This window comes from Thermobia domestica, chromosome 6 (genome assembly GCF_964235325.1).
Source record: "Thermobia domestica chromosome 6, izTheDome1.hap1.1, whole genome shotgun sequence".
Classification (NCBI taxonomy): domain Eukaryota; kingdom Metazoa; phylum Arthropoda; class Insecta; order Zygentoma; family Lepismatidae; genus Thermobia; species Thermobia domestica.
The window spans coordinates 162,703,311-162,728,642 of NC_137459.1; the positions used below are offsets into that span (position 1 = coordinate 162,703,311).

Here is a 25,332-nt window from a genome sequence, read left to right on the forward strand (position 1 = left end):
TTTCTCGTTATAGAACCAAGCAGAGTTGGTGTTTGGTTGGGAAAATATAAGTCTATCACAAAAAATTGTGGATGTTGCATCTTACTATCAGAGCCTGTAGAAACCTAGTTTTATATCTAGTGATGCATTATTTATACACACAATAGGTTAAGCACGGAATATCACAAACCAAACAAAGATTACTGTTAAGTATGTACAGAATGATTAAGGGATTACAGTTTAACGTTCCTGTTCTGCGCCGAGGCTATATGAAACGAAATCTACTGTTTAAAGGGGAATTCGAATTGTCACTTGATGTTTGTGTCTAATGATCGAACCAGATAATCGAAAAAATAGTACACCGAAAACTTAACGCGGGACCACGCACGAAGAAAGCTCACGTGTTAACCTCTCGCTCACGAAGGGGCACAATGATATTTTTTTCTTCTTTTCCCTTAAGTATGGTTTCTTTAAAATGATAATATTGCAGTTTAAGCCCGTAATCAACTTCAACATGTATGGAACTGCTGGGATACAACTACACACATCAGTATTCTTGCATATATCATATTTGAAAGTAGCCACAAGAAAGTATGTAAAGTTAAAACTAATAAAACATAGTGGGGCTGATACTGGCGCTTTTATCAATCCGGGAGAGGGAAGTCGCATACATTTTGAAGAGCAATCCTTATCAACTTACTTTGCATCAAAAGTTAATATAGCATTAATATTCTTGGATCTGGTACTATACGTACTTCTTAACAAATCAAATGTTTAAAAAATCTCAAGTAAAACCTTTTTTTTTCTGTTAGTGAACAGTTCAAATGTTAATTTGAATTACATTATATCCTTAGATCGTACATTTCAAGAACTGACGAGATGATTTTGTGACAGCAGCGAGCCTATATGATCATGGACTTACAGCGTATGTGGAATCTGAACCACATGAGCTGTAAGTCCATGTATCATTTAGTCTCGCTGCTGAAAGAGGCGCTAAAACTAAAAAGAAATCAAGGAAAGATTGATAATACGATTGTTAGTTATCAATCATTTAAAAGAAAAGAAAAAGAATGAGAAATTTTGGAATTGAATAACTGGTCTTTCTATAACATTGGTATCACTTTGTTTATTGGATGAGACCTTGACGAATAAAAATTGTTAATAGGACTTGGCACACTGGTGCAAAACGAAAAAGTTGCAACTGGAGTGGGAGGCAAATGCCAACATTTTAGTATCCTCTTCAGAATCAAAACATAATTTTATATTAAATTTGTTTGTTTGTTGCGTAGGTTTCAAGTGTATTCAAGAAGATAAAAATATTAAATGAATTGTTTTCTGTGTGCTGTAGAAACAAATGAAATAAAATGTTTGTTTCTATGAAGAACTCATGAATATAACGGATTTGTGTTACAGTGCATGTCTTGAACAATGTCAACGAAATGTCAGTATACATAAAAGTGTAAACTTGGCAGTGATACGACACAATGTAACGGCTTCCTTTTTTATTGCTTTTGTTATCAAAGTTTACTGAATTTATATTGAATAGCTCAGAAGTGTGTTAAAAGTTAGTAGAGAATTTTAACATAAAACCATGATGATAGCAAGCAAACGTATTTTCTGTAAAGATATTGTGTATACAACATTAGATTGCTAGGTAAATTAGTAGCAAAATTTTCCTTTTTGTGATTAAGCCTCTGGATAGTCCTCTTTAAAGGCTGTATACTCACAAAAGAAAACTTATTATGGTTTGATACGTAGAGATTTGAGAAATCGTGGAAGATATATAAAAAAAGAGAAATGTCCATCGAAATGTTAAATAATAATACAATCCAGTTAAAAGACAGATGTAATCTCATTAGAAACAGGCAGTGCAATTATGGAAGAATTGGTATCACCAGGTTGGTATCATATTGTTTTTAGATTTTAAGTTTTGAACGCTGCTTGTTTGATAGTGAGACTGATAATGCAATATGAAGATAAAGAGATTATTTCTAATTCCTGTAATAAACGATCACCGATGTTAGACTCTTGATACGAATAGAAACTGTTAAAACATTAACAATATTGGGTTTTCATTTTGTGTTCGTAGATTGTTTAATTAAAAGTTAAATATTGTGTAGGAACAGAACTGTATTCTTATTTAAAATGAAAGACAATGTTCTATACTAAAACTACTCGAGTGAAGCCTCTGAGTAACAGACAACAAAGAAACGTGATTCTTCGTTCGGTACTGAGAGATATCCGTTACAGAGAGATTGCACAATTTTGGATTACTCACAGCTCATGATGTATGTAGTATATAGATTCTTTAAGTATATTCGTTATAAGTGTAAATATAGCTTACAAACTTAGTATCTAAATACAGACTTACGTGTTCGAATTGCTGGGTTAATGACGTCCTATTAAACCACAACAAATCAATCAATCGAATTGCTTGTGGATTTTCGGAATAGGGTAAGTGGTAACATATTTCTCGTTGAAATTTTATCGTAAAATTAACGACGTTTGTTTCTTTATATTTAAAGTTGCAAGGGAAGATGCAGACAACAGGGGAAAGACGAGTAAATTCTGCATAGAATCCTCGAGAGTTTTTACTCATTCGTGGTTTTCTAAAGCAATTTATTGTGGACAGACACAGGAAGAATTTCAAGTTCAGCTTGCAGGTTTTCTGTGCAATGGTCCACCACATCTGTGATTTATGTCATTTTGTGGGAAGAGGTTTTCTGTCTATTGTACTGTCTCGCATTTATTTTCGAAATGAAGGAAGTTCTGTCTCTGGTAAATATGAGTAAACTGAGAATAATTCTTGTCCGTTATGAAGAGATTACTAAAACCGTGTCGGGTAAGGGGGGAAAGACTGCCCGTGTCGATTAAAGGGAGGGTCCTGTCCCATAATAGTGCACATATTTTTGCCAGGACTAAACAAAAATTCGTCCATTAAGGAAGGTTTCACTGTACTAATATTAATTCAAAAATAATGAAAAAGAAATAAACTTATAACGAGTGAATATTAATTTAAAATTGAATTTATTCTTTAACACTAGCAGGACGGTGACATTAAGTTTCGTTTTTTCAAGGTTCGCGTAACAATCTCTCACAATGGAATTTTCATATGGAATCTGAAAAGATCATGTAAGCGAAACTTGAATTCAGAATTCGCCTATTGCAAAATTATGTTGGTAGTGCAAATGCACTCAACACTCATAATATTACATTTGAAGTCTGTATTAAAGTTGTAAAAGTTTTGTAAAGTTCTAAATTAAACAAAAAACAAACAAAATAAAGTGATTTCGTGTAGGATTCTAGTCGCCAGCTGTTTGTATGTCTGCGAGGAGCGTTAACTTAATTGCAAATAGAGAAGTTAAATGCAATGTCTCGTTCTTGATCCGTGACAACGCCACAATCAGAAGCGGAAGTACTTGTCGTTCGTTTCCTGTGGCTGATAATTGTAACAGGCAGCAACACCATCGAACATCCTTCATATGTTGTTCTAAAACTCGTGAGTGCTTCTTTTGCAATACGACTTTCTTGGTGATTTGATGTTCATGTATGGAACTTCACTTTCTTTCCTGTAAAGGCAAACCAAAGCTATAAAATTTCTCAAAATTCAAACATTGGTATACCAGTATATGAGTTTCAGTTTTTTTGTGCTTTGCGTCCTTATACAACACGAGGTTATAAAGGACGGGACCTACTATTAACGTAGGCTCTGGACCACGACCGGGATATGAAACTGGTGCAGCTCACGGATGCACAATCACGCAAAATCAATTCTCACATTGTAGGCCGTTCCCCACCACACTATCTTGCTTCAGATAGCTGGATTACAGGACCACGCCACCAGCTCCGACTGGAGATGTATAGGATTAATTTCCAGCACTTATATCCATAGAAGCAGATTTAAGCCACTCTCATTGAATTTATCAGAGAAAGTACTTTTATAGCTATTTTAAAAGGAATAATCCTAATTTGTAAATAAATAAAATAACACGAGGAATGAATCACTAGTTTAGGTAAAATTGACTAATTACACATTAACTTTTGTTGAAAACTGTATGAAGGTTATTTTATTTCTCAGCTAGCTGGAATGCTTTTTCCTCGCACGGGAATAATAGGTTTCAAATAATTGAATTCCCTTCCCCTTAGAATATTTATTTAAATTAAAATTAATGATAAAATGCAGAATATACTGTGCTTTTGGCACAAATATGGAAATACCCTACCCACAAAAAATTCACCTTCAATCAAATTGATATGAATAAAGAATCTAGCTTGAAGTGGGTACTAACTACCTTCCAAAAGTTATTTGAAAAAATGAAATGAAATCTTTGAGTTTTACGTCCCATATTATGCGGATTAGGATAAAGGAGACTGTGATTATGAGAAATGAATGAAATGGTGTAATGAAGAAAGTGGGAGGAAACGGGAGAACCCCGAGAAGACACACGCACACGGTGTTTGTCCAGCAAAAGTTATTTGAGACGTATCAGACGTTTACCCGTCCCGGAAACTATGAATACGACATAGATCTCATTTGTAACATTTCATTTTTCACCCCCCCCCCCACTCCTGCCGATGGGGAAGAACTTGGACTTAAATGACATTGGAAACCTCACTGTTCATTTCAGCGACACCAGAAACTATGGATTGAACACGAATATCAGTCGTTTTGCATTTTTTTTACATGTCACTCCTCCCAACTCCCACCCCGTGGGGTGTCTTACTACCACAGTATTTTCTTTTTCAGATTGACAGTCGTATGTCAACCAAGTTTGGTTAAAGTTGATCCTGATGTATAGGGTTACGCTGGAATATACTCATACACATACATCCAAGTTCGAGTAACGCCTTTGTCATTGTCCCTGTAAGTACCCAATCCCTCTAGCATGTTCGTTCATGCTTTAAACTTGGAATTAAATGTCATCACGATTGTAACCTAATAGCTTGACGAACCCAAAATATGGATTGGACACTAATCTGAGTCATTTGAGATACTTTATTTTTCACCTCTTCTCACTTCCATGCCGATCGGGGCAAAACGTGGACTTTAACACCAGGATTGGCAAAAACCATGGTTTTTATTTAAAAAAAAAAAAAAAAAAAAAACAGGTTTTTTGGTTTAAGTAATTTGCTCTATGTATTTATATCACATATGGACAGAAATAAGTTTATTATGCAACAACCGGGTTATGGTGGAAGGGGTTACATAACGCTTAAAGCGGAATCCAACCGCTTCTCAGCTTACATCCGAGGGAAATTGCCCTTCATTTGGACTCGAAACCGGGACTAATTGGCCACAACTGCGATACTTCTGCCGACTCACTGACGAAGGACTCCTGACAAAGATACGCTATACTGATCTTTACATACTTGTTAGTATAATTGTCAAGAGTCATTTCAGAAGGACAAAATGATAAATATTTGAACAAGTGAAACCATTATACAGATTTACATATGGACAGTTTCAAAATACTGCAGAGTACAGAAGAACTAATTTAGTCCAAGTTAGTTCACTACGATTTTTATTAGTCCAAGTTAAAGAAATACAACGACTTAATTGGCGTATCAGTACGAAAAGTGAATAAAGATAAGAATTATTTGAGTCCATTTTGACCCATTTATACATAAATAGATATCAAAGATACTTCTGATTTCAATAAATGCATCTCGTGCGATTTGTATGACACCCCCTCCCAAAGTACGGCATTTCGATGTATTTTATCAATAGTAAATATTATTAGAACGAAACAATATTTAATTTTTTTCTTTCATTGCAACTGCATAATAATAATAATAAACTATAAAAAAATCCCATAAGAAACATTCATAAACTTATACAAAAAATAAAAGTTGCTTTTGTAGTATAATCCCTTTGAGTAATGAATGGGGAATTTAGGTCTGAATATAATACGAATAATATACGGGATTGAAACGTGATAACCCACAATTGTGTGTCCATCAAGATTTTACAAACACACACTTTTACGAACATTTTTCGCTTTTTGGTTTAAACCAGTTTTTTTTTTTTTTTTTTTTTTTTTAACAGCTGGTGTAAATACTTTGGTTTAAACCATCCAACCCCGTTTAACGTTATCGTGATTTTAATTATTTTGACCTCAGCAACATCAAGAACTATGGATTCTTTTTTGGTTACTTTTCCTCATGTTACCATTCCTCCTAAGGGCTACTAACGGGGACAGAACTTGGATTTAAACGGCATTCATCTCAGCGGCGATTTTTTGAGCATTTCTACGTGGATCGTTTTGCACCTTTCGGACTATTGCCGATTCTTCTCTCTTTAAAACTGATCCTGGGTGTCGTGTGCTAGGAATGAAATCAATTCTGTCTTCAATTTTGTATCGCTTGATAATTTCGTGTAGCCTACAGTCGTGTTTTTATATTATTATTATTATTATTATTATTATTATTATTATTATTATTATTATTATTATTATTATTATTATTATTATTATTTGGTCTAGGAATTAATTCGTGCGGGTGGACAAGAGATGGCGCAACGAACGGAGCGTCCCACAGTTCCGTGTATCCACACATGTGTTGCAAACCCCTGTCATCGCGTATCGTTCGTAGTATAGGGCAGTGGATTAAAGCGTCAACAACACCAGTTTGTAGTTAAGTGAACATGGCGCAATTTGTGCCTGATAAAGTGTTTTTGCGGGGTGTCCTGCTGCATTACTTTAACATGCAGAAAAGTGCGACTGAAAGTCATCGTATTTTGGTGGAAGTGTATGGTGACCATGCTCTAGCTGAGCGAACGTGTCAGAAGTGGTTTGCACGGTTTAGAAGTGGTGATTTCGGCTTGGCAGACCAAGAGCGAGCTGGACAGCCAAAAAAATTTCAAGACGAAGAATTGACAGCATTGCTCGAGCAGGATTCGTGTCAAACGCAGGAACAACTTGCAGCAGCATTAGGCGTTGATCAAACAACAGTCTCCAAACGCTTGAAAGCCATGGGAATGATTCAAAAGATGTCACATTGGGTTCCACATGAATTGAAAGACAGAGACGTTGAAAGACGAAAAACCATTTGCGAATTGCTGCTTCAACGACAGAGCAGAAAGGGGTTTCTGCATCGAATTATTACGGGTAATGAGAAGTGGATCCATTACGAGAACCCTAAACGAAAAAAGGCCTGGGTGAAACCAGGTGAACCAGGTCCATCACAACCAAAACGAGATATTCACTGTGCAAAGGTTATGCTGTGCATATGGTGGGATATGAAAGGTGTGGTGTACTATGAGCTGCTGCAACCGGGTGAAACTATAAATGGAGAACGTTATCGACGACAATTAATGCGTTTGAAGCAAGCTCTGGCCAGAACACGACCAGAATGGGAGAACAGACATGATAAACTTATTGTTCAACATGATAACGCTCGCCCACATGTCGCAAAACCGGTCAAAACCTATTTAGAAAATGTCGGATGGGAAGTTTTACCCCACCCGCCGTATTCACCAGACGTTGCTCCTTCGGACTACTACTTGTGCGATTGCATGAACAACGATTTGATTGGACAGCGGTTTACTTCTTCAGAAGATATCGAAACATGGGTCTCTGACTGGATCGCTTCCAAGGATGAGGACTTCTTTCGCCACGGAATCCGTACATTGCCTGACAGATGGGCGAAAGTGGTGGCTAGCGATGGACAATATTTTTCTTAAGGTATTTATGTATTTTGTGTTTGTACTACAGCTTCAATGTGTGCGTACCAACCACACGAATTAATTCCTAGACCAATTATTATTATTATTATTATTATTATTATTATTATTATTATTATTATTATTATTTGCAGCAAATCTTCGAATTTTCTGCAGCTTTTCCCGTTCTCATGATGATAAATTGCTAATTACATTTGTTCAAGCATCGTGCTCTTCCCTTTTCAACCCTTGCTCGTGCGTAATACAAACCTGCCCTATCTCTACAACAGCGAATGACTGCAGTGACTAACATCACCCTCAACCCAACACTCCTTTCGAAGTATTCGTACGTATAATTTTAATAGGTTTCGCATTGTACGAATAATTTTGCTGGCAGAAATTTTAATATGGCTTCAATTGCGATTAATTATATTCGTACCGCAGACAGGAACTAACCATCTCATTGTGTTTTTAAGGTCTACAGATACTGCTTCTTTTTTTTAATGTACTGTTGTGTGCAATTTTTTTTTTCATTTCTTTGTCACTAACTGTTAGATGTATCTCGTTAAAACTGTCCGAATAATTATGCTAGACACTGTGTATGCAAATCTGTGTCTGTGTGCGAAACTAGTGTGAATGTGTACCATTTTAGTAAAGAAAATGTGACAGACGGACGTGTGCTTGGAGTTTCATATTAAACTACAGGTTCAATACCCATGTAGCATCAGGGGCTCCGGTGGTTCAGTGGTAGAGCGTTCACCTCTGGTTTATAGGGTCCTTGGTTCGATCCCAGCTCGCACCAAGTAAACTTTGTGGTGGAGAAACACCATGCGCACGGGTTTTCTCGGGGTTCTCTCACTTTCTTCATTCCACCATTGCATTCATTTCTTATCCTCACCGTCTACCTTAGCTTAAGCGGCATAAGCGTGGAATGTAAAACTTAACGATTGATCACATAGTATCAATGTCAAAAAGGAAAAAATGTTGTAAACATGTATACATTGTCGTAAAATCATTGCCTTTAAGTGTATTTTACCCTACGATCTTCTTCATGTTCAGATAATAAATTTTGTATTGTGCTTTTCCTTCTGGTTTGGCAATTAATTAATTTTCTTGCTAGATTTTAAATAATAAATTATCCAAAGTAACTTATTTTTATTGCTGGTGCTGGACATAGAGACTTCTTACTGGTTTACATTTATTTCCTTTTGTGGACTTGCTTTTAAAAGTGTGTACTCCCTTCCTTGCTTTTCATTGTTACTTCCCACGTTTTCCGAGGTTTCACATGCACTAGAGCAGAAAGGTCGCGCTTTCATCCCGTTCTCTTCTATCTCCTTGTTTCGACGTACTTTCTTCCATCTAGATAGGCTTCCATTAAAATAAAAGAAAAGAAAAAAGAAAGAAAACTGTGTGTCTGCTACTTTTGTTCTTAAGTTTTTTTTTCTTCCTTTTTCAAAGTAAATAATCACAATGTATCATACATGATCAATGAAACTAATCTGATCTCAACCAAACTCAGGAACTCCCTCGTAGTTAAACAGTCAGCATACGCGCCTTTGGTGTGGGCAGGGATGAATTCAGGGGATAGCCCGGGGGGAATCGCCCCCCCCCCGAAGAAAATTCATTCCCCCCGGAGAAACTTCCAAAATTTCAGTCACAAAATGTAGAAATTACTTCACCCAATTATTTGTTTTTCTTTCCGTGCACGTGCAGACGAAATCCGATCTCTCAATATACTGTACATATAAATGACGCAGACTCATTCTATATAAATATTAAACATGCAACATCTAAGGTAGAATACCAAATAGTCAATAAAACCTGTATTTCTTAACGCTATGACCGAGTTTGGCAGAACATGAAATTGTCAACTGTTGAAGACATGTTTGTATTTTAGTAGGTATTGAGATGAGGTGATGGGGTCAACGCCACGCTCCAGCAGCCTTTAGCTCCGAGTTTCGCCAGTTACTCATTTTCCAAAGATTGGAAGGAACTCTGAGATAAAATTTCAGCCAGGGTAACGGGATAATAAATTCTGTCCTGTTGAGGATCCAAATCGGGCTGTCTTGTTCGTAGGTAGACGTCTTACCATCTAGTTTCTAGTTTTACCGAGAGAGTACTGTTTGTTTGGCAAAAATAAATACTTTTTAGCTTATTGTGTATACGAATAACGTTGTATACTACGTGGTTATTCTGACGCAACCTTTAAAATTACATATTAATTCGTATTTGAGTTGTGTATTTAAAGTAAGTTCTTTTGATAGAAGAAAATGAACTGCATTAAAATGTCCCTTGTTCTTACGGAGAGAATAGGTTTCTGGATAGGATTTGAACCACTCCCTCCTTTGGATACGCATTTCAATGAAAGCGTAACGATAAAAATCCGTAATGTCATTCTCTTCCTACGCTCCATGTCAATAGTGGCTGAATTTGTACATAAAGGACATCGAAAGTGTCGGTATTCATCTCATTAGCCCTGAAAGCTATGGATGGACACTAATATCGGTCGTATAATTTTCATTGTTGTTGTAGTTATTACGTGATTCGGTCGCACACAAACTCAGATTCGTTTTTGTATAATATGCAGAATAGATAGCGACGCAACTAGGATAGTTGTCTCCTGGGGGCAAGAACTCGCCTTAGCGGCCCCCTTGCCCAACCAAACTTAAACGCTCCCCGACTACACCTGATATTGGCATCACATAGTAGTTCTTCTGCTCCAATTTTTCTTCAAGTGGTAAAGCTTGATTTCAAAATTGCAGCACATAATTTAATTTTTAGTACAAGATAAAACACCAAACTGATTTGTATTTGGTTGCCAAATAATCTGAGAGTAGCATGCTTTACATATTCTTATAGTCGTTTCATAATAACTGTAAATCACAATATCATTTAAAAATATATATATATCGGGATGTGCATATGTGTAGAATGAATCAACAGTCTATTGCTTTAGAATAGAATATTATATATGACAGTCAAGCTGTTGTCCGAGTATTATACTCGGACATTTTGCAAATCTCTTAAAACGGTGTAAGTTAAATGAAAACATAAAAAGCAGGCTCTTTTGGATGCAGAGATTTTTACAATGTTCTCAAAAGATAGCTTTGAAGCTAACTTACGCTCTATGGATATGATCCTAATGATGGTGAGTCGTTGTTGTCCTGTTAAGTTTCTGATGTATTTTATTATATTTACCTATCCGGCGCCCAGGGTACAAGCCCCCTTTGCCCTTCCTTAGTTACGTCACTGAAAATAGAATCAAGAAACTAAATTTCAACCCTCAGAATACTGTCTACTATGAATGACTGAAGCATTTATACCTAGGTACCCTTATCTTGCATTTCGTTGAGCATTAATTCGCTTCGCAAAGTAACACATCTTTTCTTCTATTTTATGTGGTGTTGACTGACAGCTATTGAATAGGCATAAAACAAACTAGTATTGTGTATTTTATTGATTATCGTTTAATGTTGCTTTCCAGAACCTAGACTATATGAGACATTATTCAGGTTTCATCTAAGGCTTTAAACACCCACTGGGAATTTTACCTGCGAATACGTACATAGGAAGTATTAACTTTAAGCCACTTAGTCAACGAAGAAGATGTACACAACCTACAATAATTCGACAGATACAGTTAAAAAGTGAAAAAAATAGGCTGTAAGAAGCGATAGGCTGTAAGATCACAATACCTATACATTTTTTTAAAAAATACACAATACGAATATTTCGAGACTTTCGAGACGAGATCGAGACTTGGCACTCGAGACCGAGACTATGTATAGTCTCATCTCATATTAATACCATTCTTAAAAGCACATACTAGTAAAACAAAGAAATAAAAAAAGAAAAGAAAAGAAAGAAAAATAGTATTTGTATAATACGTATTTTATATGTATCGAAAGAATTTACTTGTGCCACTGTGATTGTGTATGTTCCATTTATGTTGTTTTCTGAATGTTTGCTTTCAGTTTAGTCTTTTCCGTGCAACTGAACTAATGGTAGAAGGAATAACCTGGGTATACTTTTTAGTATACCGGTACTTAATTTTACTTCACTCTACGAAGTGGTTCCTAATCTCATTTACCTGGCACCCCCTTCGTAAACTTTGCATACTTCATTCAAGCTCTCTCTCCGTCCCGCTCGTTGGACATACTTGCTTTTGTCTGACCCCTTCTGCAACTTCAGATGTAGTATTCGCTAATAATTTGTCCACACTTCCTGAGCAGGGAAGTTATATCTACACTTGAAATTGAATTTTAACTTCGAGAGGAGACCACAAAATATTTTAAGTTGAAATAGGATTAAACAGCTATTAAGCAAATAACATCGTATGAGAATTTGAGAGACACATCTGTCTATTATTCAGAATCAATGGCTTCGTGATATTGTAGATTATAAATTTATCTGCAGAAATCAGCGCCCCATAATGCTGATTATTTTGTTTCATAGCATTTTGTAAGCACTGCATTACATTTTTCAAGTTCCGTTTTTTGTTGCTTCCGTGTGTTAAATACTCTAAAGGAGAATGGCTCAACCACGACCTCCTTTTAATACAACAGTGACCAATAAATATAGTTTAAATATATTATTTTTGATAACGTGAAAAGAAAAAGAAAGTGTGTGTTGGATGCATTTCTAGTACACATTTTTACGGTAAATTGTATGCACCATTCCATTAACATATTTACTATACAAGAGGAACATACCATATTAAAAGAAAGCTAACAAGTTTTCCAACAGATATTATATTGCGCGTACATCTCATTACTGAAAAATTACAGTAATTGACATACAATAATAAAATATCTAATGATTTTAGAAATGAATATCTAATGACTTATTTAATGCTGAAATGTTGAATTGTTCGAAATTTGTTAGTTATTTGCGTTCATTGTAAGAATAATTGAATCAGCCACTGGTAAAATGGGTTATATTGCACAACGGTAATAATAATAATAATAATAATAATAATAATAATAATAATAATAATAATAATTATTATTATTATTATTATTATTATTATTATTATTATTATTATTATTATTATTATTATTATTATTATTATTATTATTTAACTTGAATCTCCACTGTATCTTTTAATTTCTTACTTTCAAGTTAAAACTATTCAATAGGATTTCTTTGGTCTTAGAAGAAAATTCGGAATTAATAATGTATTGTCTCCGTTAACAAAACGTATTCCTTTGTTTGTGCATGTAAAGAATTTAACACGTATAAGCTCCTCTCATGAACATATTGTAGTGCACAATCAGTTTTTCATGGTCTGCTACCGGCCTTGTATTTTAATGTGCGAAGCTGTCAACTAAGATTACGTGGAAATAAATAGTCAACTATAATTACTTAAGCAAAAAACTGGATGTAAAACATAACTAAACAACATGCATATAAACAAAGACGAAATTTGCTATACATGACGTAACGAGAAGAGAACCAAGTAGAGTTCTTCCGTGTATCGCAAAGAGTAAATTCAATGCGTTAGGCGAGATTCAAACCACAAGAGTAAAATCTTTGCATCAATTAAAGGAAAAATGTAACGAATATTTTATACATTCGTTTCTTGCAAGCAGGTCCACTTTTATATAGGTTTGTATGAAAAATAGACTTTCCTTTCAAAACCCGTAATAGGTAGCTTTGCACCGGGTCTTTCAGACAAAACGTGGAGTGCTTATTAACTACAAACGATAGAGGTAAAAGAATAAAACAAAAAGTGAGATAGGAGAATATAATTGAGGGTACATCAATGGGGACTCTTATTATGGGGTTCAATGGGTCATCCGAAAAGTTTTTAAGTATCAATGTATGTAGTTTGATACATAATTGAAAATCTTATGGAAGAGCACACCACTTTCGTGGTAAAAAGCTGTTCATGTGAGCACTGTTTATGAAATGGTCTCCATTTAACTGTGAATTCTTACACAGTGTGATAGAACGACAGTTAAGTAGTGTTCATTTTGTAAACGGAGACTCTCACGATAAACCAAATTTTTATTTATTTTTTCTTGATCTTTTCAATGATGTACAGTCATGTCCAAAATTATTCTCGCATGTCTATAAATGCGTTGTAGGAATATAATTTGATAACGAATTTGCCCGGTATTTCTTATAATGTTAGTATGTGTATAATAGGCAAAGATATGTATGTGGAAAATTCCATGTAAAACGAGCAGTAAATAAGAATTATAAAACGAAAATAAAACTTTCTTGTCCATTTAGGAACATTTTGTTTTACTTATTCTAATTTTCGCATTTATAATTCTTTTCCTATGAAATTTACCACAAATATATATTTCCAGATTCTACACATAGTATCAGTACTAAAAGTACCCTGCAAAATCTTTATCAAATTATATTCTTACAAGAAGACAGTTATAGATATGCGACAATCATTTTGGACACAAGTGTACAAGTATCAAATTACATATCATACCACTCGAAATTTACGGATGATTTTAAGATTCCATGATACGAGTGTTGTTGGGCGAACAGAGAGCCCTTCATTTCATGCGTCTCTTGTCGTTTACCCATCTCATTTTTTGCATCATCCTTTTATCTCCAACCGTTTGCAATCTATGACCACTGAACGTTTTATCTGAAACACTCGGTATAAAAGAATATAATTGTTCAAGTATTTCCTACTAACTTGAATAAGAAAAGAACTTAAGAAATTTTGATTAATTTATGAGGGAAAAAAGTAGACTTTATTTTATAGAATTCTGTTTAAAATTTTGAAAAAGACGGCATTTATATATTTAGTACAACAATCATTTTGTTTGTACTAGCCGTAAACACCACAACTCCTATGTCGAATAGAAAACAAATAAAATGAAATATGTAAAATATTATGTAATCTAATATACAGGGAACTAGGGAACTATACTGATAAACTGAAGATGTAATTCCTCACATCAAAATAAGAGAGAAGTAATATGGATCTATGGGGGAAAGTGCATAGCTTTAGACCTAGGGCCGTCCCAAAACACTGAAAAATACATTGCAACAAACACTGTTTTGTGTACGAGGAATCGATGTTTGGCGATCCATATCAACATAATGGAAGCCATATATACGCAATCCAAAAAACATTCTTCAGCATTGTGCAATGGGCGCAAGGGATTCTCACAGGGCATAATTCCCAGACATGCTTCCGACGAAATGTCCATATACGGTTGAACTTGGTGGTGGGTCCAAGTAGGCAAAAAGATATGCCTTGACTCATGTAAACATGGAATGCGTCGGCGACCAGCACCACGGGTTCCTCGTGTTCGGAATAATGCGTGCTGCGATATATTTTTTCAGGCATTTGTTCTTCCCTAGCTTCGAGACTGTACTTTTTCCCACATGAACTTTTTTCTTATTTTGATATGAAAAATAACATCATACAGTTTGTTTGTATAGTTTAGTAATACTCTGTATGTAACTACTACATGCGTAGGGACGAAGTGAGTGATGATTGTTGGCGTTGATTTAGAATAGAAGTTTTTCACTAGTCTCTTAATTTATTTATTAAATCAGTGTGTAAAAAAACTCGTGGATAATTCGAAGTTAATCTTCTTTAATTCGAAGTCTCTGGAGCAATAGGTCGCTAATAAATTACTCTAAATAGGAATACCAAGTGGAAAATATCGTTTGCATTTTCAGTATAAAGAAGTCAATATTCCTGGGTTCCTGAGCCATAAATTTTACAATTTTTCGTAAAACTAATTTTCCACATGAAAAAGTACATTCCATTTTGTGTATGTATTACTTTCATTTAATGTAAATGTTGCGATACAGTATTTTAATTTTAATTTAATTTGCTTAAATAGTGTTTAACTATTTTACGTCACTGCTTCACTCAGTAAATATTTATTTATTTAAATGATGATCTTTTCAGTGTAATGGGTCTAAAACTAGACCAAAATTATGTAGCTGTTCTTATCTGAATTTTTGAATAATTCGAATATTTTTAGTGATCTCTTCAACTTAGAATTATCCAAGTTCCACTGTATATCCTAATAATAATCTCGCTTTTCGCGATTGTTTTCTAAACTAAACAAAAATTAGTAATCCAATAAACTAAGAAAGATTACTTACTTATATAGCACACACTTTGCAAAATGCATTTTCTCTTTGAATTGTTAAAGTCTCATCACCTTAAGCCCACTGTTTCAGAAGATAATTTGTAGATCTTTTTCTTTGGCATCCTTCACTTATACCCAGGACCACACAATTTCAACTCCGTACACACACCAGCAGCAACTTTAACTTCCAAGATAGATGATGTGTAAATATTGTTGTAGGTGACCGTTAAAGATGATTTATTTGTGAGTACGAGTCTCTATGTTCAGAAAAAAAGGTGGTACGTGTAGCAGTTTACCAAAAATTACAAGACCTAAATAAACGAAATAAACAGTAAATCTGATAGTGCAAGAATGGCTTTTATCAGTACCAAGTGAATATAATGTGCCCATGCAATTCGAGAATTCCGTAAGGATAACAAATCCGTTGTTAGAATCCTGGTATAACTAACTTATTACACTTTACCCTCATGTTAAAGGTAACAACACTTAATCTCATCACCGTTACTAGTACGTATCATAGTGTAACTAGTCTTAAAGGAAGGAGCTGATCGTCGTGGTACTGTCATTTTCAAAAGCTCTTGTCGGGTGGGAAGGAAAGGGGAGGGTAATATATACTTCGGACGCAGAGATTAGCGACCAAGAAACTTCCATTTATTCTCATGCTGCTTCGTCGATGGACCCTCTCAATGCTTGAACTGGAAAATTTAAGGAAGCGGTATGTTTTAGTACAGTTCAGAGTAAGCACACATCCTTGTTATAACGGAACAGTTTTCATGTGATGGCGAACGCGAAAAAAAATCAGGGGTAGAAGTATGCTGATCATAATTCTCCTGAGGTGAGGGAGTGCTATACCCACGCATACCCATCATTTCGAGCACTGGACCTTTTTCAAAATTCATACACCCTGTGAAAACGTAAAAGATGACATCGATAGTGACATTGCCGCTATTAGCTATTTTAATGGAGTATTGTCTTTAGCATGTGCTCATTGAAGCTGATGGTGATACAGTTTTTAGATCAAACCATGAATAGCCGCACTAACATTTAAAATACATTATTTAATTAATTCCTGTTTCTTTAATACTTCCTTGTGTAATTCATGCTATTTATTATGTTTTCCTTTTCTTTTTCTAGATAAGATAAATTTACGTTCCTTGACATCTCCAACTCAGGAATTTGATGTTCGAGGACGATCGAATTCTTATTCAGATGCTCAGAAAACCGAGAGAAGCCAGTCTCTTCCTGTGAGTGGTAACCAGAAGAACGGACTTGTCCTTAATAGAAAAACCCCAACTAGAGATGTGGGAGTAGGATGTTGTGTTTTGACTCGTGATATAGGGATAACGCACCTAAGTCCTAAACTAAGATCTCTTGGAACTATGGTGGATCAAAAATTGATACAATCTTCCTTGAAATCGAGAAATAGTGAAAATAAATTGCAGTTCAGTGGTGTTAAGATTGAGTCTATTATTCCAGAAGTATCTGTTCCTTGTCGTGACAATTCATATGCAGATTTTGTGAAATCTTCACCCTTATTGGCAAGACTGAGTCAACCACAAGCTGCTCCTCCTGCACTTACTTTTGACAATTCCACAAATACAGAGAGAACAATAAATAGGCACGCATCCATTAATACTGATCTCCGTATGAACTCACTATATTCCTCGCGTGAACTCGAAACAAGTATTAATGAAGCTATATCCTCATATCAGAGATCTGTCAACCTTGCTAAACCAAAACGACTCGATTTTGGTATTCAAGTTTCAGTCCAAGAACAAAGTTTTCCTACAATGCCTGTACTACAAATAGTGGAGAGAAAAGATGCTGGAATTCAAGCAGGTGTCGTTGAAGTGGCAAAAATTAAACGTGTGGATAGTGCTGTAAATGTAAAGCCGAGGTGTTGCGATGTTGGGTGTGAAGCTAAAGCAAGATCACGCGAAGTAGCAGTTGCTGAGTGTAGCATTAATGACGTACTTTGCGACAAATGTAATGTAAAAAAGCGGACTGTAGGTGTAGGGTATCACAGTGTGAGGGCTGTATCTAGCGATTCTCTCTTACCACAACCTCAAGGAATGACGAGAAGCAAATCATTCGAATATTCGAAATCTCCACTTAAACCGAGAACACGAACAGTAGCCTGTGGAACAGTTGACACACTACGAACAGTAGTTACGGGAACGAAGGCCACAGATACTTCAGATTTTTCAGTTAAATTGAGAGACGTTAGTGTGAACACAATGAAAAGAAAGTTAGTTGATGCAGCAGTAGGACATAACATCAGAGTCAAAGATGTCGAAGTTTTGGTTAAAGAACCAGCATCTCCAACCCGAGTATCCGCCTCTGGGAGTAGTGTCCCACCTTCACCCACTGATCCAAATCGTCGAGTAACAATTTGTGACAAATGTAATCGGACCATTCATACAATGGCTAAAGATATTATTAAGGGCAAAAGTGAAGGTTCTCCAAGCCACTTGCAACCCTCTCGTATACCTCGACCTACTATGGCCACTTCCCCATCAGCTTCTCATTCCCATACGTCTCAAATCTCAGCCAAGTCACCAACTGAAAAAAGGCGATTTGTCAGACAAGAAACGTACACGAAGATTTCAGCAGAAACTATCAGCGAAGCAACTCAAAAGTAAGTACTCAGAGCTATACTTATTAACTTAATGCATGATTTCAAATTCTATGAAATTTAGGTATTACGTTAGATACTTTAAAACTTAAGAACTGAGAACGTTTTGCTGATCTTGTAATCAACTTCTTCAGGGTCGTATATAGACAATTTTTAAATTATATAAACCTTGAAGAAACTGACGAGATCAGCAGAGCAATTTCAGTTCTTAGAGTTTAATTAAATGACGTAATACACGAAAACCATAGAAGAATGTTGAACTTTCGTCGCAAAAGTTTCGAGTTATACATGATTTGAAAGTATTATGCTTCTTGGTAATTTTAAAGTAAGACTTCAAATTTTCTGTTTTATGTATGACTTTTCTTTTGTAGCAGCAAAGAACTAAATGCGTTGTTATGATGTGTGCATATAAATCAATTAGCAGCAGCTTGTCATAAGAGACCCAGTTTTTAAACTCGCATGATCAAATTGGCTAAATCTAAACGTAGTTTTTATATTATGCTTCTGAAAGCAGTGAGCTAAAGGGTCATTGAAAAATAGGCATAAATGGTATTTTATATCTTTATATATAAAAGAAGTCCTGACTGATTGACTGATCAACGCCGAGACTAAACTGCTTAAGCTAGAAACTTGAAATTTGGACAGGGCATAGGATTTGTGATGTAAAGGGCTTGTAAGGAAGGATTTTTGGAAGTTTGACAGTTAGAGGGGAAATAGGGGTGGCAGTTATTATTTTAAAATGTCCATATCTCGGAATATCTGAATGTTATAGAGAAATGGAATTCGGTATATGTATTTCTGATTTAAAATAATTAGATACTCCTTTCAGCGGTTTTCGATATTTGACCTAGAAGGAAAGAGAAGGGGGCGAGAAGGAAAAGGGTGGGGTTACAATTGTAATAATCGTATGGATATATCTCAAAACTCATTAAGGTTAGGGACATGCAATTGGGTATTTAAATTTTTCATTTAAAATAATTAAAGATGTGTTTCAGCGTTTTTTGATACTTCACCTACAAAGGAAAAACGAAGAGCAGAGAATGACCATATATTGAATCCCTTAAGGTTAGAGGCATGAAAATTGTTGTTTAGGCTTTTAATTTAAAATAAAGTCGTGTTTCAATAGTTTTTGATCTTTGTCTAAGAACGGAAGAAGAAGGGTGGGAGTTGTAATTGTTCAAATAACATGACCATATCTTGAAGACTTTTCATTTATGATAAAGAAATTCCTATTTTAGATTTCCCCTACAAGGGAAGAAAATGAGAATAATAACAAAAAAAAAAAAAAAAAAAAAAGAGTCGGAGTTACAGTTGCTAAAATAAGATGGTCATATTTTGAAATTCTTAGGCATCAGAATTGATATTGGCCTTTTAATTTACAATAATTAAAAACGTGTTAAACCTTTTTTTTAATGTTTCGCTTAGAAGAGAAGAAAAAGGGGTGGGGGTTACAATTGTTATAATAAGATGGCCTTATCTCGATATCCCTTAAGATTATTTTTTTTAATTTTATTTATTTAATAGCATAATTCCAGATAAAGTTGAACACCATTTTACACTGAAATATCTAAGAAATCTAAGAGATGATAACATAAGGCATTAATAATAATATATCTAAGTAATAACAAGAAAGGTTGGCAATAGCTGACTAGCATTTATCCATTAAAATGACTTCGTAGTGCAGAGTTATATGGAGCTTAAGATTCAAATATATCTATGGGTGTATGTGACATTTCGTTGTATACATTAGGAAGCATGTAGAACAGAGAATGTTGAACTATTGACAGTCTAGATTGTACTATATGAAAAATATGTGTGACGTGTTTGTTTGAATGAAATTTGGAAACACAATTCTTAGAGTAGCGTTTCGGACCTGAGTTTTCCACGTGTGAGCTTGTACAGATATATGAGATCACTGATTTTATGACGAGTGTTAGGTAGTTGAATATTATTGTTCGTAACATGATGTTTTGATATCGCATGTGTTCGAGGTACTCTGAAACATTCTGTTGCCAGGAAGAAGTTTAAATCTGAGTTTAAACTTCTTATGTCTTATCCCAAGAAACAAAATATCTATGCCATTTTGAAGTAAATCAGTCTTCTGTACTGTTCACTTCCCTGAAGATTTTACAGTCGTCTGCAAATAACAAGATTCTGCTGCAGGTTGAGTTGAAGCGACTAGCTACGTCATCCATGGACAATATGAATAAAAGCGGTCCAAGCACACTTCCCTGTGGTACTCCGGATGTTACAGGCAGAGAGTTAGAAATCGATTCCGCCATGACCACTCTCTTGGTGCGACCTTGTAGATAGCTAGTCAATAGAGATAAAAGTAACCCATGAATACCGAATTGTATTGAAGATTTTGCAAAATGAGAGAAGGATAGTTAATGGAATCGAAGGTTTTAGATAAATCGAAATAGATGGTGTCAAAGCGTGATTAAGCATACGGTATCAGACAAAAAACAATGTTGGGTTATGTTACTATAGGGAGAGGTAAATTTGGAAAATCTGTCTTTGATAGTTTTCTACCAATGCTACTAAAGAAAAAACGGTTATCTAATGAATTAATTGTTTATACAACAATTAGTACATTAAGTTTTCTCCTTTTAGTTTTAAGCGAAAAAGTATTTTTTACGAGTTTGGCTTCTCTCACGAGCCGCCTCTCTGCTAAACTAAATATTTCATGTATATTTCATGTGTATGAGGCAATGAAATTCGGCTTACTTTACATGATTGTCAGGAGCCACCAAAACATATTCTGGTAATAAAGAATTAACACTTAGAAGAAAGTGACATAGGAACACAATATTCGCGTAGGCACTGTGATGATCAGTAGCATTGCGTTGTAAATACTAACAAACACTGTTCGTGAAAAACTTTCCAGCAGTTGGTGACGTGCCAATGAAGTGGTGCAAATGTTACTAGATCCGTACTGTGTGTCAAATTAGTTGTGAAGATTGTAGAATGCCAGAACCAGTGGCGGATTCAGAGAGAAAACTTTCACCCAGAAGAGAAAACTTTCTTATTTTATATATATAAATAAAACCCATCCCAGAGTTTGAAGCTCTTAAAAATAGCTCTAAGTAGCAGTGTGACAACCCCCCCCAGAAGTCAGTCCTGGATCCGCCCCTGGCCAGAACAAGCCTAGGCAAGCTCATTGTGCATTAAATGGTATTTGAGCAAAGGTGTATTGTCATCCTGCTGAAGGGCGGGTTAGCGTTCCTTAGAACCACTCAGTGCATTGCACGAAAGTGTGCACGCTATGCATCAATATTCACATTATTAATTCGAGGAAAGTTCACACATACGTCGGACATTTCCGACAACAGCAGTATGCGGATACCCGCTTAGACATCTGTATCAGACGAGCTGTCATTGCAGATCGAATGGTGGTCACATCAGGGATTTGGGCCAGTGTCCTACCTAGTTGTCAGCTAATATGATATACAACCGTCTACCGGACACAGAAGTATGATCACGACGTCTCGCCACCGTGCGTGCCCTCTCGAATGGTGTCACGAAAGAAGCAAATGGAGAGAAATTACGAGTCGTTGTTTAGTGAAGAGAGGCTGTCCTACCCCGGGACTAGACTTCGTGATCTAGTGACGTCGTCATTTTTGAGTGCGCAGTCAACTGGGTTAGCAGCATCACCCACAGTATACATACGGAATAGCAGCATTACCAGGCAACATGATACAGGTGGTTACAGACTACAAAAAATAGTTTGCCTCTGGTATCCATACAGGCAGGGGCATGTAATTAGTGCATATTACCGCTGTTACCGGCGGTAACAGTAAAAATACGACAGTTTTCCATTGTTTTCATATGTCTCTAAATTTCATCATCAACATGGAAAGATTTTTACTATTTTCCTTTTCTTTCTTTCTTTCTTTCTTTTTCTTTTTCTTTTTTTTTTTTTTTTTAAGTTCGAATGGCCTACGCCGCATTTACAATGTGAATGAACGCAATATGCGAGCACCAAATAGGAACATACTATTGTTGATACCGCAGATTTCAGAGGTAACGCAAACCCCGATAGCAGTCATTCACTCCAGAAGCACCTTTCAGCATGCCAGCCAGAAGCATCATGCGCGCTCGTATTTGGACTTTCGGATTGGCCCTTATGTTACCGTTCGGCTGAGTGGATCAGGAAAAAAGTAGGAACGTTCCCTGTCAAGACAAGGAGAATCTAGAATATCATCAGCATGTGTATTCTACTCGCTCTCCTCTCGCTATAGATGATCGAGCTGGCTATGATTCTACTATACTGTTTCGTTTGCTTTCCCATTCCATGGACGGAAACTTCGCTGTAATTTCCATATTTGTAAGGTTATTTCATTGTCTTAACATGATACAATTTCAGACAAATATAAGTCGCAGGTTTTTCATAGTAGTAGCATTGAACTCATGCTGCTGTGAGACTGTATGTCTCGATGTGTATAATTTATATGCTAAAATATCGTTTTCGTATGACTTTGTATGTTAATACGTTATCTTTAAATTTGAATAATATACCAACAGAGAACAAGAAGAATATATTCCAAAAGATAATCTAACAAACAAATTTAATATATGTTTGCTTTGGTTCAAAATAATGTTTTTATTGACTTAATTTGGTCTATGAGAAATAATAATAATAATAATAATAATAATAACAATTATTATTATTATTACTATTATTATTATTATTATTATTATTATTATTATTATTATTATTATTATTATTATTATTATTATTATTATTATTGAGATTTTATTTCTGTTTAAACGGTAGAAAAAAGTTAAATGGTAGCTGTCACGTTCCTGAAAGAGCAAAGACATTGTCAATCTCTGAAGTGTGTCATTAAATATACAGGAATGCCCAAAGATGAAGCACATTGTGCTATATGTGAACTTTTTCAAGATCAAGGGGGAATAGTACTGATAATTGGAGAGAAGTAAAGATGTTTCGCGGCGCTCCTTCTAATTCGTATATTTATTATTATTTAGGATTTATGCTAATTAAGTTGGATATATTTTGTTTTTAATTTAGTATAGAATAATTTCTATTCAGCAAATTTCCAGCTCTAGCCTCTAACCTACTAGTTGAATTTGCACTTTGATGCAATTTGATATGTTGAAAAAGAACTGTGCGATCGTCTTCATCATACCGTAGTTTGACTGTCCCAAATTGTGTTTGAAGTCTGACTAATTTTCAATACGGAAAACATGTTGCTCAAGCATACGACGGGGTTTCGGTTATGGTTGGTAAGGTAGGCAACTGCAGCAACCTCTTGTTAAACAAAGATAAACAGAAGTCAATTTTTTCATTGTTATGCCCATAGGTTTCATTTAGTTTTAGAAAAGTCCGTTGACTGTACAAAAGTATGTAAGTTTTTTTTTTTTGTTTTTTTTAACTGTGTCGTGACTTGCTTCTTTTTTCTCGAAGTCTTTAAAAATAACAGATGCTTTGGATTATGTAGTCAACAAAAGTACCCCAAGAGCCTCAAACTCAAGGTGGAACTATAAAAATAGGATAAATGATGTGCTTTGTAGCTTTAAAGATGAACTGTTAGGACTTTAAATCCATGACGAAAACATCGACGAATTGGATTCTCAAACCAGAGTTCGTGCAGCAAAATTCTATCAAACCTTTCGAAGTTTTAACTTCAGTTTTTTACTTGAACAGTTTTTTGTTGTAGGATCAAGATAAAAAATCTTGTTCAATATCGTACAAAAGAAAATTCATGATGTAAGTTACTGCAGAAAGAAAATTGATGACTGAAGAATATCTAAGATCATTGAGAGAGAGTTTCGATTATATTTAGTGAAAAATGGAAGAACCTGAAAAGCCACACCTTTCAAAAAGATCATGGTAAATAAAGTGAGATTTGACCCCACCCGCTAAAAAATTTTTGAAAATGAGTATGCTAAATGCAATGCCTATAATTTGAAATAGTTGATACGGGGAAAGAAAAAAGTACTAGATTTTCTGATATTGAAAAACTAGATATACTTGTAGTATCAACAATCGGTAACAATATCAAAGTGTCACGCCACGCCACTGCTTACAGGAAACTTTGACAAATGGAACTGCATCTATGGCCTAAGCCTCTCTGTTGCCATTCCTGAACCACTAGGGAAATATTCTCTTTTAACAGGACAATTCTCACCCACCAACCGTTCATGTTACACAACACTCTCTCCACGGCATTATTCATTTCAGCTGACCAGCGCGATTACAATATCTATACCCGATTTACCATGTGTGGCATTTTGATTAGACGGCATTTGGTCCGATCTGTAAACCCTGTCAATCAGTCAGTTGTATCCCTAGTTTGAAGAATCGTAGAATACGTTTTCCCAGAATGACAGCATTTAGACTACAATCTCCATGTCTCCATGCAAGAATACAGGTCTGCATTGATGCTGAAGAAGGGTAAACTACTGATTTCTTCTTCTTTTTGTAACAACAAACTGTCAATCTGTTCATAAATGTAGGGCCCTGTATGTATAATTATATCCAGTATACAAACTATATATTATGTGTATAAAATCCATTCATGTGGGAGCATGATTTCTGATTGTTCATTTTTCATTTTCTGTCTGCGTATGTTAGTGGACTGCAAAGAGCAAAGAATCCATACTGTATCTATGTATAATGCCTCGCTATTGAATAAATGCACTGTAATTCACATCTTTAGACGTATTTAATTAAGGATCAAGGTCATCAACTGAAGAGCTTGCTTGATTCGACAATTACTACTCTTTTTAGGAACACACAAGAGCTAGAACTCTAAATTTGGCAAGAGTTGTTGTATATCAGGTCATGTCCACACTAGGCGTGGGTTTTCTTGAAAACGCAGATCCCCCATATTCACATATTTTTCTTCCATAATTTAATCGTGAAAGAATATGAACTCAATCATGGATAGAGACAAGTCAATTATATATTATTAGAACTGTGGTTTTAAAATCCCAAAGCAAACCTA

General features: G+C 35.3%; 1 protein-coding gene across 3 annotated transcripts in view; it reads left to right on the plus strand.

Annotated features, from left to right (window-relative positions):
* Positions 1 to 25,332, plus strand: part of Kank (KN motif and ankyrin repeat domain-containing protein 2 kank) — a 367,377-nt gene that overhangs the window by 294,621 nt on the left and 47,424 nt on the right. For all 3 annotated transcript variants that reach the window (XM_081762311.1, XM_081762312.1, XM_081762313.1), the window contains one exon: positions 16,858 to 18,361. In XM_081762311.1, coding sequence (XP_081618437.1) covers positions 16,858 to 18,361 — 1,504 coding nt within the window. The remainder of the gene's footprint in view (positions 1 to 16,857; positions 18,362 to 25,332) is intronic.